The sequence below is a fragment of the Cladophialophora carrionii genome (assembly GCF_000365165.1).
Source record: "Cladophialophora carrionii CBS 160.54 unplaced genomic scaffold supercont1.2, whole genome shotgun sequence".
Lineage (NCBI taxonomy): Eukaryota > Fungi > Ascomycota > Eurotiomycetes > Chaetothyriales > Herpotrichiellaceae > Cladophialophora > Cladophialophora carrionii.
Genome location: NW_008481827.1, coordinates 2,764,955 through 2,777,276, shown reverse-complemented (window position 1 = coordinate 2,777,276; position 12,322 = coordinate 2,764,955). Strand labels below are relative to the sequence as shown.

The 12,322-nt window shown below is 53.7% G+C and overlaps 5 protein-coding genes across 5 annotated transcripts; 2 read left to right on the top strand and 3 right to left on the bottom strand.

The window, feature by feature from the left end:
• Window positions 1–429: 429 nt before the first annotated feature.
• On the bottom strand, window positions 430–1,443 carry G647_03071 (uncharacterized protein; the record flags this gene model as incomplete). The annotated part of the gene is made up of 5 exons (XM_008727417.1): window positions 430–440; window positions 491–696; window positions 758–840; window positions 888–923; window positions 976–1,443. The coding sequence occupies 5 exons, from the start codon at window positions 1,441–1,443 to the stop codon at window positions 430–432; spliced, it is 804 nt and encodes a 267-aa protein (XP_008725639.1).
• A 2,359-nt stretch (window positions 1,444–3,802) lies between these two features.
• Window positions 3,803–5,154, bottom strand: G647_03070 (uncharacterized protein; the record flags this gene model as incomplete). The annotated part of the gene is made up of 2 exons (XM_008727416.1): window positions 3,803–5,008; window positions 5,071–5,154. The coding sequence occupies 2 exons, from the start codon at window positions 5,152–5,154 to the stop codon at window positions 3,803–3,805; spliced, it is 1,290 nt and encodes a 429-aa protein (XP_008725638.1).
• A 1,606-nt stretch (window positions 5,155–6,760) lies between these two features.
• G647_03069 (uncharacterized protein) lies at window positions 6,761–7,081 on the top strand (the record flags this gene model as incomplete). The annotated part of the gene is made up of 1 exon (XM_008727415.1): window positions 6,761–7,081. One exon carries the CDS (start codon window positions 6,761–6,763, stop codon window positions 7,079–7,081), a length of 321 nt encoding a protein of 106 aa, XP_008725637.1.
• Window positions 7,082–7,936: 855 nt separating this feature from the next.
• Window positions 7,937–8,683, bottom strand: G647_03068 (uncharacterized protein; the record flags this gene model as incomplete). The annotated part of the gene is made up of 1 exon (XM_008727414.1): window positions 7,937–8,683. One exon carries the CDS (start codon window positions 8,681–8,683, stop codon window positions 7,937–7,939), a length of 747 nt encoding a protein of 248 aa, XP_008725636.1.
• A 1,937-nt stretch (window positions 8,684–10,620) lies between these two features.
• Window positions 10,621–11,862, top strand: G647_03067 (uncharacterized protein; the record flags this gene model as incomplete). Its single annotated transcript, XM_008727413.1, has 1 exon — window positions 10,621–11,862. The coding sequence occupies one exon, from the start codon at window positions 10,621–10,623 to the stop codon at window positions 11,860–11,862; it is 1,242 nt and encodes a 413-aa protein (XP_008725635.1).
• Window positions 11,863–12,322: the final 460 nt, after the last annotated feature.

The following is a 12,322-nucleotide window of genomic DNA, read 5'->3' as shown; positions in this document are numbered from 1 at the left end:
CGGTCCCCATGCAGCCGTGGGCCGGATCTGAGTGGTATGTATTGACCGGAGCTTGACTCACACTTGGTATCTGGCTCTCACGTTGGCTTGCACGAAGATCGTGGCAAGTCTCTCAGTCGGGTGGCAGTCGGTCAAGCAGCAGCGGAAGCACCAAAGGAGTAAGCGGCTACGAATCACCACACAAAAGATTCCGGTTTACCTCATACGAAATTCAGGGTGACTCGCGACGGTGCCCAATATACAAACCACTTCGAGAAGCCCTTTGAGATGACTAGTAAGTGCTTTTCGGCTTGCCCAAGGCAACAACTTCTCTTCAAGCAATTTCCACACCAGCCTCGGACATCATCCAACAACTTCGCGAAGACAGCTCTACAGTTTGACCTTTTGCATATTCTATGGCGGCTTGAATGGTCGAAGGCGCCGCCCGGGTCACTTGCCAACTACAAAAATCGTTAGCTGTGTTGTTTGATGGCCAATCTCCAGAACATACCTCCAGCGGCGAACACGGTTGCTGCTCCGTCCACCGGCATGCAGATGCCCGACACGAACGCAGCATCATCAGAGCAGAGATATACAGCGGCATTGGCGACGTATCCGACCGAAGTGTTCATCTTCAAGGCTTCTCCCCGAGGGAAAGACGCCTCGAATCTGGCCCTGTTCTCTGGTGTGTCGTCGACGCCCATGAATGATTGTGCCCTGCGATAGAAATTAGCCACCTTTGGTCCAGCCCCGAGAAGAAATGTCCAGTCCGGCTCACAAATCGGTATATCCCAGGATAGGACAAACGGAATTGACCCTTATTCCAGAATGGCCATATTCCGATGCGAGGCCCTCGGTGATCTAGACAAGTCAGCGACTGTTGCTGCCTGCAAGCGATATGAGATTACCTTGTTCACAAACGCCTTGGTCGCACCGTACCATACCTAAAGACGTCAATCATCAGGCGTCACGTTGAATGGATCATGATTTGCATACCAGCCCGTTCTTCACCCGGATACCTCCCACAGAGCTAACATTGAGGATCGTCCCGGCCTTCTTCTCGATGAAATAAGGCACAACCACGGCCACGCTGAGAAAGATGGACTTCTGATTGACGGTGATGACCTTGTCGTACTCCTCTTCGGTGACGGTATGCGACGCCTTCTTCGGGTACGTGGTTCCTGCGTTATTGACCAGCACGTCAACGCCGCCAAACTCCTTCAGCGTGACCTCGAGCAGTTTCTCCCACGAGGCTTTACTCGTCACATTGGCCTCCTGGAACAAGGCTGTCTTCTGGCCGTGCGCGGCGTTTATTTCCTGCTCGACCCTTTGGCCAGCTTTGGGATTGATGTCGGCAATCACCACTTTGGCACCCTCTTCGACGAATCGCTTAGCCATAGCCTCGCCGAATCCATGTCCTCCTCCTGTCACGATGCAGACTTTGCCCTTCATTTTCTGAGACATGGTAACCGGTGCCGACTTCTCGAGCTTTATCGTCCACGATCTAAATCTCTCGTTACCCTTGACTCGTAACCCAGGTCAACAATCGTCTGCTATCCATTCATCACCTATTTGAGACGCATACTTGCCCTACGGTACGTATAACGCGAGTATCGACTCCATCCCCAAACACCCATCTCCAACTTTTGCTGGGACGGCTCATCCTCAACCCCAACATCCGCGCCCGATCTGCCGAGCATCCATGCCATCGGCCAGCCAGAGGCTCTTACAGTTCTCGGATCTTGAGGGGTAGCGGCCCCGGTACGAGGACATGCTTACCTACGAAGCAATTTCTGGGGTTTGCCCAGCTTCGTACTGCTGGCCGAGAGTGCCGAGGCTGATTAAGATGCGGAGAACTGTTTGGATCCCCCGATCGGCCAGATCCAGTACGGAGTAGAGTAGAACAGCCCACCGGACATCCACAGCACAGCACAGGACGAGGCTCCAGCTGCAGCTCTAGCGACTGGACTGGCACGGCACCGCGATTCTATTCCCATGAATACAGTGTACGTAGGTAGAGGATGTTCTCGTACGTCCAGCGGAACGCATCAGCGGCCATACTCCGCGCCCGCGCCCACGCCCACGCCCTTCGGTCCTCCCTTGGCTTGGCTTTGAAGGACGACTCGGTTGTCAACAAGTCCCAAGTCCACAAGTTTGGATGGATACATGAGCCAGACAATTGGGGAAGTCGAGTTTGAAGTTGGAGATTCGCGGGCTTGTTGTGCTTGTCTTTGCGAACTCACATACACGTGCCCACTTACTCATGTACTCACATGCCCGTTGTACTCACGTGCTGTATGTTGTATGCTGTATGTTGTATGCTGTATGTTGTATGCTGTATGTTGTATGCTGTATGCTATATGCTATGACTGTACGGCAGGGTATATCACATCAGTCGCCCCAATGAGATAGTCCGTTCCCGCCATCTATGTTGTCATGAAGTATGACTACAGCACAGGCCCAGTACTGTTACGGCCTCTTACACAGTAAATCAGCATGCGTACGTGGCGCAGTATATGTCACTCCGCAGGGTGTCCAGCGTGGTATCCCTAAATGCAATAGCATATCTATTGGCAATCGATGTCCACCATACATTACACTACGTCCGGGCCACGGAAATCTCGTTGAGATATTGAACCAACGGAGGAAGATCGAAGACATCGAAGAGGCGACTTAAAAATATCGTGCATCAAGGGTTGAGTTGTCTCGTACTGTATCCCGTCTCATGTACTTTGTGGACCTATCTATTGCCCCAAGGATAACGTCCTTTCTCGTCGGGAATGTACCCTGGTATCAAGTATCAGCATCGAGGACCAGACGACCCAACCCGCTTCCTTGCAAACCATGAGCAACCAACCGGACGTACAGACTTGGCGTGGCATGTCATGTTATTGACTTGTCCGCTTCACCTCGAAAGAAAGGGGAAATATAATAGTTGAAAGTCAAAGTCGAAAGGCGAAAGTCGTGATTGTTGAATGTCAGTCAAAATGTCACTGAACGTCACATGTCCATTCGAGTACACGAGTATACGAGTAACCCATAATTATCCCATGCGTGCACCTGCCACCAAGATCACATCACCTCCGTTCACCTTCATCGCAGCATCTGTGCGACCTTGTACCCTGCTGGGAGATCCATGAACGCCAAACGCGGACACCAGACTCAAGCACAAGGACGAGCCGGTGCGAGTCGAAACCGCAGAGAGATAGTATATATGTAGAGGTCGTGTCGTCGTATCGCCGTGACTGGGTGTCCCTCCGCCCCTCCGTCCGTCCGTCCATCTATCGATCCATGCATCCATGCTTTGAAGGGACCACGATGCGCGTTCTTGTGCGTGTTCCCTCTCTTCATCTTGACTTGCCTCTTCCTGCTGTCCCTTTGCCTGTTCTATGCCATGCTGTACCATCCCATCCCATCCCATAATGTGCCGCTCCATATCACATCATACCAGACGATACGATATTGGGTGGCGGAGTTGAAGTAACGATACCCATTCCCTTTCCCAGGTCATTTCTCTCTCGAGTCTTGTGTTGAACCTGAACTGAACAGAACAGCACAGCACAGAAAAGGACTGAACTGTATTGAACTGATGACATCCATAACCAACCCATGGCCAGTGTATATCCAGACTCATAACTCCATATACGAGGGTCGTTTTGTCGAATTATATCGCCCCTCGCTTGGTTGCTCGCTTGGCCGTTTGTTTTGCCAACCCGTTTCATCCCTCCCTGCACATTACGCGGCCTTTCCGTGCCACCTAGGCCAGAAATTCGTAACAGTCGTGGCGTAACCCGATCAATCAATCCATCCACCCTGCTGCGCCCTACATCCCCCGATGAGAACGCCCCTGCGCCTGCGCCTGAGGCTGGCCTTCGGCCTGCAGCGACCGCCTCACCATCTCTTTCAACACCACACAATCCTCGCATCTGACCAACTTCTCCAGCGTCCTCACCCGGTCCGTCAGCCGCGAGATCTCGTTCTCCATATGCCGCATCTGCACCTCACTCTGATGCACATAATTCACCGCGTCGGTCATGACGTCCGACTTACGCACCCGTGTGCCCGCTCCGGTGCGTTGGTCCTGGGGCTTCTGCGTCGCAGTCTCATCACCGTCCAGATAATAGTCTCCCGCCGTCCTGTTCTGGTTGCCCCCGCTCGCCGCGATGGAGCTGAGCGTACGATGCAGCTGCATGATCTTGCCGTTCAGGTTGTCGCGGTATCGCCGCTCGACGATCGAGTGGGCTTGTTTGGCGCGGGCCTGGGCCTGAGCCTGGGCCTCGTCGTCGTCGTCGTCTGCCAAGGGTTTGCGGCCCCGTTTGCGCGGTTTCTTGCTCGTCGTGGCCGCGGCTGCACTACTGCTGCTGCTTCGTGTCATTGTGCCGGTGCCGGTGCCACTGCCAGTGCCGTCGTCGGCGCTTGGTTTTCGGCGCGGGTCGTCGGCCCCGAGTTGTTTTGAGAGCTGGGTATCCCTTTCGGCTGGCGAGATCGTCGAAGGAGGGTACCATTCGCCGAGGTTGAGATCTTCCATTTCGAGGTCAGGGCTTTCGAGGATATGGCCGCACGCGGGGACGGCGCCGCAGGTTCGAGCGAGGACACGGTTGTCTCGTTGGTTGAGGTTCGGGTTCGGGTTCATGCTCGGTGAGTAGGTAGGCAGGGACATATTTGCCTCTTGTTGTTGTCGTTGTAACTGTTCAGGCTCGGGCTGTTCGATTTTGATCGCAAAGTCGGCATATTGCTCAGGGTCGACCGCCGCGATTGCGCCGGTGCCGAACAATGGCTGGGACATGACGGCTGGGCTGGATCCAGCACCAGCAGCACCAGCAGCAGCTGGACCAGTATCCATGGAATCGAAGTTCAGGTATTGCGAGTAGTTTGGCGATTGAGGGATCTGCTCCTCTGCGGCAAGGAGGTTGGCATCGTTGTAACCTCCGGGATCGAGCGGAAATTGAGTGTAGTTCTCAAAGTCTGCTGCTGCTGCTGCTGCGGATGATGGTGGACAAGTGCCGTCGAAACTATTCCAGCCAGGCTGCTAAAGGACTGTCAGCAAGGTGAATCAAGAGCCAAGCTCAAGCAGAGCGATACTGGACATACCAATACTGGTTGATTGTTGTCGTATAAGGTCCGTTGGTATGGTGGGTAAGATTGTGACTGTGATTGCGGCTGCGAGTATGACATGGTCTCGAGCTCTCCGCTGTGTGTAGAGTTGTGTGTGTATAGGCGGATCGTTAGTGTGTTGGGTAGCGTACAGTTGTTTGATAGTGGTTTGACGGGAAGACATGACGGTATGCCCATTGTCTGTCGGTGCTGGTGGGCCGCCTTTACTTGTACCCGGGACCGTTGTCCAACCAGGCTGAGGCCAGCCTAACAAGCTGGAAGTTTACTGTCGTCGCAGCAAGGCTACCGACTGACAGCCTGAACTCTGCCGACTTCTGCCGCGCGTATTGTGCCCCTCGCTTAACTGGGCCGGCGTAGAGTATCGGGAGTGGCCACCGACAGGTGGACGATCTGGTGCCAGTGCAACAGCCGTTCCCACCTCACTGAACACGGCTGCCATCATGCCACGGACGACAAACCACAAGGCGGATCTCGCCGCTGGGGCTGGGTGCTGGCACCCTTGATCGCCTTGCACGTGGGCATACTCGGATTAATGCAACGCAAATATGCGCTCGCGTCGGCGCCGTGCTTCTGGACCTTGGCTGACCGTTTTTCACCGCTGGACCGACATGCGACTGATCCAACTGTGCAGCCCAGTAGCCGATGACTCGCTGGAAACTTGTCGTCGAAGCCCTGTCAATTACCTAAGACCCTCCGAACTGCGGCGAGTTTCAGGCGAAGCCCCGATGAGCAATTTTCCAGTCGTCCTGCCAAGAGATCGCTGGGGAACCGCATACGATATCGCTTATCGTATGCAATCCTCCCGAGGCACCCCTACAGCCCTGCTGCGGCTCGAGGTGAATTCAAGTGCGCGAGAAGTAGGTGGAAACAGAACCTTCGACACAGTAGAGCTCTAGGCTTTCCTTCTCCCCAGCGTTCCTTTTGACTCAACAGCCAGAATGTTCCACCTCTCGTGGTTCGGCGTCACCGTTCGCCATGCTTGCTCTGCCCATCGAGGCCCTGCCAGAGCTTGCTGGATTACACTCCAATTCCTGCCGGACTGAGGAGCGGGTGATCGCTCTTCATCCAGCACGGAACGACGTCCCGTGGTCTAGACAATATGAAGTGCCAAGAGCTGTTGGCGTCCGTTACATAAATATATCTGCGAGGCTCGAAGTGGCAGCTGTCGTGCCTCCACCAAGCCATCTTCGGATCCAGCTGCAGACTTTGAACTCCGAGCCATCGACGAAGATGTGCGACCGTCGTCTCGCGTATATGACTTATGCATTCATCCCCAGGGGTGGAAAATGAGTACTGACCGCGAGGTCGTGTGGCGCTGCATCAACTCTACCGCGCACCATGTACCTACGTAGTCATGCTTGTTGCCGCGCGTAATGGGAGCTAGAGCCTCGAGTCATCTGCCAACTCGGTTTGGGGCACCTCACCTGATATGCCTGACACCCTCTTCGATATCATGAGGACAGGGCTGCACAGATATCGCCCGCACACGGTTTCTGGCTCCGTCTGTGGTCTGCATTAGGGACACCACGCGACGTGCAAGGCCTCTATCGACGAAGCGATTCATGATCCCCCTTGCGACATATTCCATGGAGTGTCGAACCAGCTTGGGGATCGGTCAACGACAAGCGCATTCCCAATCGATACAGACTTCGACGAGAACCAATCAATGAGATATAGTACCAGAGAACTCGACCTCAGTAGTGCTATCGACGAGACCTTCGTCCGCCTCGACCTCATTGCCCTTTGCATCATCGAGGCCATCTGGTCAATCTGCATACTCGGCTCCGTCGCAGCCGTCATCAGTGGCCTCTCAAATGCAGATGCTAATGTCTCACGGAGAGCAACAGCTACAATTGTTGTCGCTTTTATATGCACCGTCGACGCCGGTCTCTCGATCTCCCCCACCTTCGACGGTGTCCGTTTTTCACCTCTCGGCAATTCTGGACACTTTGTTCCTGGCACTTGGACGACCTTGATTGGACTGTGAGATCATGGTTGAACAAGGTCATGTCTCTCATGTCAGAGGAGGTATCTTTCGGCGAGCAACCTCCCAAAGCGTATTTCTCGACGGACTGCAAACTGGTCAAAGCCATGTTTGCGTTCACGATCGTCAACTTGTGACCAATCAAATGTTTGCCAGCTGTTCTGATGAGGAGCTTGTGCTGGTTCTTGAGACAGAGTTTCTTTTCTCGCTTCGGCAGTCATCGACTTCTGTCTGTGCATGGTTGAGCTCGAGTACGCCATGAGCTGGAGAAGCCTTCCATTGATGGACAGATTTGAGAAACGTGGGCGAACCCAGCACTATGCTTGCTGCAAGCACGATAAAACCCACTCTCCACCAGATTCGACAACCACTGGTGACCGCGTTTTGAACAGTCTGTGGGAAGTGTCAAGAAGGTTCACGCAGAAAGCGTACTGATCGGGAGCAGAGGATGAAATTGTCGACGGCCCAGGGCGCCCTCGTGTTGGTGATTGATAACGGAATGGCATGATTCTCCACCACACAAGGCTACACGGAGACCAGGCGCCGCAGATATCGACGCCACGTCAGCAGGTGAAGTAGCCCTGCAAGTCCATGCCCGTGGTGGAATCAGGAATGCCCTGCCTCCTTTCACACGCCGTGTCGGTGGCGACCCCTTTCCGACCAGCCTCGCGGCACCCCAGAGCTTATGGGGAGTCGAGGTGCTTTCCGGGCGCAGCGATTCTCGAAGAAGTTTAGGACCATCGGGGATCATTTTGCCGACTCGAATCTAGCCTTTGCCGAAGCTTCGAGCAGGACATAGATAACTGGAGTGTCATCTATGGTCATGGTCAAAGAAGTAGTGTGCCCGCCACTCAATAATTATCCAAACGCCTCGAGAAACAGACTCTCGGCTTGCTTTGTAGATAAAACTCGTGGTTGCTGGGACCAGAGAAGGAGATCGTCATCGCGAGAATCACGAACCAAATTCGCGCTGGCGTCCCAGAAATCCCAGTCCGACTGCATCTTGCGCCAGTCGCCGTCAAGAGGAGCGTCGCTCCAGATCTCGCGGTCGTCGAAGTGATCGTAGTCGTCATCATCAGAGTCGGTGTTAGATTCGTCCGCTGTATCTTCAAAGGTGTCGCCTTCTTCGTCCGCAAGAGCCTCGATGACAACTATAGCGCAGCCCTCCTTTGGCTTCCGGTGTGCGTATCCACTGAACGACGTCCGATTCCTGACCTCGAAGGAAGATTGGAATGTCTCATCCCCATTCTGGTCGTGATCCTCAAGCTGAGCGATATGGCCACACCCGTGCTCTTTTGCGTCCAGTACTCCTTCGATTGCCACGGAGTCCGATAAGTCATCCTCAACATTTGAGCCATCAATGTGGTCTAGGATGAATCTCGTCGCATTGTCGAACATGGCAGCATGAGCGACAAGCTTGTGGAGTCGAGGTGACGATTTGGACGCTTCCTTCTGGATCTTCAGCCTGGAGATAGAGCTGAGTTCATATGCCTGGCGCCGGGTCTGAACAGTCTTTGAGGATGGTCGTGTCGAGGGTGTGCTTTCAGGATTGGAAGATGCGTTGCCGACGAGTTGGCGTCGGTTCGATCGATTCAGGTCGTCCATCTCGAAGCCTGATTATGACGGCTGCTGGATGGGCGTTAGGCCTGTTCAAGTATGATATCAATTGTGCATGGCCATCTAATGCGCGCACCTATTCAAGCGAACGAGGTTCCAAGCGATTGAGACTGTGCAACAGTCCACATTGAGACCTTACTCGCCGGTGTATCGGGCCACTCCCTGGTCCCGTTAATCAGGTAAGTTGTCGATCAATCTCGGGTTATAATGTGAGGCTGCAAGATGCAACAATGAGCTCTCGACAAATCAGGACTAATTTGGGTTGCTGCCTGCGGTTTGCAATTTGGCGTCCGAGTGTCTGCTGTACAGTCGTGGCGTGACAGAGCAGGTGGTGTGATACTGTACTGTTGCATTTCGGTATTGCGGACTTCGCCCGGCGACCGTTGGAGGACTCGGCGTTTATCTTTTCACGATTAGTCCGGCTCCATACCCAGTCGTTGGCTCATTCCAAGCTCAATTGGACGTAGCTGGCCAAGCATGATCGAGCTTCATACCAGTAAACTTCGACGTGCTGGGGTATTCGAAGTGGGGTTTAGACTCGAGATAACCTCTGTCTGCGAAGCCTCGAGTCTCACTAGGTCGATCGGGGGAAGGCTAGTAAAGAGATGTTGAATGTACTTCTGTGCTCGTCATGCCGAGCGACGACAACGTTAGGAAGTGGGTGGCCTTCAAGTACCTTGTTAGAATCTGTCGCGTGTCTCGCTGAAGGTAGGTAACGTACTATTGCACTGGCAAGTCTGTTGTTACGAAGGTCGGAGAGCGCAGTTTGTGGACTCTTCGGAGGTGAGGCATCGCTTTTGTCGAGGACGAACCCTATTGTTCTGATCTTAGACTTGACACTCTGGGTGTTGGCGTTGGCATGGTTGTGGCTCCGGGGACAATGAACTGAGGAAGCAGAGCAGTTGACATGAATGGTTTTGCATTGTTGAGTTGCTCGGGATTCTTTACTTCAAGATGGCAACGATATCAGAGGTGGCAGCGGGCACCGACGACTGCGGCGAGTATCTCGTGTCCCCGCCTGTCTTGGGCGGCGCCGCGAGCCTTAATTTGTTGGTACCGTAGGTAAGCTGATATGTGACGGGAAGCCTGTGGTCCTCTCTAGGCGAGCCTAGACGGCCTCCGCGGTTAGATCCTAGGTGCCTCTCAGGGCTCATTGGCCCAAAGTTGAAGTTCTTGGCGATAACTTCTGGGGTTTGGTGGCGCCCGGACCTAAAACTCCGGTGTCAAACTTCAACTCCTCATCGATGTTGTGCAGGGCTTTGATGATGGAGATTTTTGCTTTGAGCCGCAAATCGGCCATGCTCTAGAATCGCAGTGGGACTGATCTGTCGCAGGCCATATTATTATGCCTGCCGCTAGTGACCTTCCCGCGCGGCAAGGGATTCAATAGCAGCCGAGGCGGTACTTGTGACTCCCCCGATGCCTGATGCCAGTGACAAATACCATTTCAAGAGGATTACCGTCCTGCGGCTAACCCTACACTAGGATCTTGCAGGGGCGTTCTGCTCTGACGCGTCAATGATCTCACGGGTGTTGTATCCGTTCAGACGAGGCCGTTCGATCGGGCCTGATGGTGCCGCTGAGCGTAATACTGTCCCCTTTGTCAGGCCACAGAGTGGCACGACCAGTCTCACCGCGTTGAGGTCTTCCTTCAGCACAGGCAACACGATCGCTGGGCTACAGTACGCGGGCAACCTGTCTCCTGTCTCTTGCCTTCCTTTACACACCACACATGTGGCATTGCGGGTAGGCAAACCTGGCCGAGGCCACTGCAAAGCTGGACTTGACGCGAGGTAAAGAGCAACCTGTGACTGTAGTACACCTATCCTCGAAAATTCAACCGGATTCTTCAAAAAGCTGCTTGGCTGTCACTAACGGTTTGTAAACTGGTCATCCTTCTTCCTTTCCCCCGACAAGCATTACTCATGTCACCCTCTATTGGATTCAGCGAGTCGCAGACTCACAGTGCCCTGGCAGATGCCTGCAAGCTAGCCTGGCACACTTTCTATGGCATGCAGAAGGCCTCGGAAGATTTTGAGAACCTGCGATTCGAGGTCTGGACAGTAGCCATTAGCCTGGATTCCCTACACAGCATCGGGAGCACGTCGCTACTCATCGATCGACAACCAGACCACAAGCGTTGGGCGTTGACATTCTCGAAGATCCTCAATTCATTGAATGCTGCTCTTCGACCACTCTACAACCTCGTAAAACTCTATCTATCGACGTCAGCCAGGGATCGCGCAGCGGTAAAGCAGTGGCTTACGAACCACGATGTGAACTACGACGGCGTCACGGTCCAAGACTTTCGGCGGAAGTTGTCGATGCTTGTGGAAAGTCTCAACGTGTTCCTCTCATCCCTGACACACGCCGAGCTCGCTCGAGCGAAAGCTGCAACGGAAACTGAAGAATACCGGGTCCTCCAAGAAGTCACAAGAACCGTATTGCACAAATGGGATCAGGGAAGGACGGCTAGCACGGTGCAAGGCCCCGAGGGAGCGAGCAGGATTATCAAACAAGTCAGCATCGTCAACGACAATCTCAAGGAAAACGGGGTATCTTCTCTTCGCCCAGGCTTCTCAAGCACCAGCTCAGAAGGTCCTAGGTCGCCGTCATGGCCCAGTCATCAGACCTCGCCTCATCATACGGACCTCAATCGTCCCGCGGAGATGTTGAACCTGGACGGCATTGAGACAGGCTTTCGCAGACATATGCATGCCATGCGCCGCATTCGAGAACAGCTCTGGCACCAGAACGAAAACAAAGACCACTTATCGACACAAAAATCGAACCACTTCCCGGGACCACTACATTTAGCTACTACTAGAGCCGAACAAAGCGTCACGTTCGTGCCGAACCAATCGCTAGAAGTGCCTTCCACACAGACAGATGCCTCGAATTCCGGTGTCAGCGCAGCCAAAGGCTCTGATTCGACAAGCGTCGTGTCGGCGTTCAAAGATGAGGTCTCCCGAAGTCCCTCGGTGCCGGCCAAGGTCAACCACACGAGGACACCGTCTGAAGAGTCTGGACGCAAGAGAGTACGAAGCCACGACAACTTGCAGTCGACGCGGGACAATGGTTACATGGACGCGGCGCCAAAAGATAGACGACCCGGGAAGATCGCGCTAGAGCAAATGCTCAGCGCGGCTCTCTTCTTTGATAGCTGATCTGAAGGGATGAAGTGTATTTGATTAGCTCAGTGGAATGAGCAGAAATGGAACTAGCAACGAACATGAATGGCAGAAGCAATATCAGACCAGCAGTCTCGTGGGTATACGTCGTTCCCTCGGCGTCATGTGGCGGTTCGTTGACGACGTCGTAATCTAGCGGTCGCAACGCAATGGTGGGTGTCCAAGGCATGTTCCAAAATGATCAGGTCCAACAGCCATGAATCCACACTGGTTCCTTGCTTTCTTCGTGACGATAATGAAGTCTTTCCATCTGTTCCGGTCACTCACTGTTCACTAACTGAAAATGCTTGAAAGTCTCGCCCGAACCGCGTCAATCTTACTGTTTTATTATGCTACATCACGTATGTGTACGATATTGCATACTCGATCGACCACATTCGTGTAAAAACAAGCGGGACTGTCTCAAAATCATGGAATCCACGTTGTCGTTACGGGA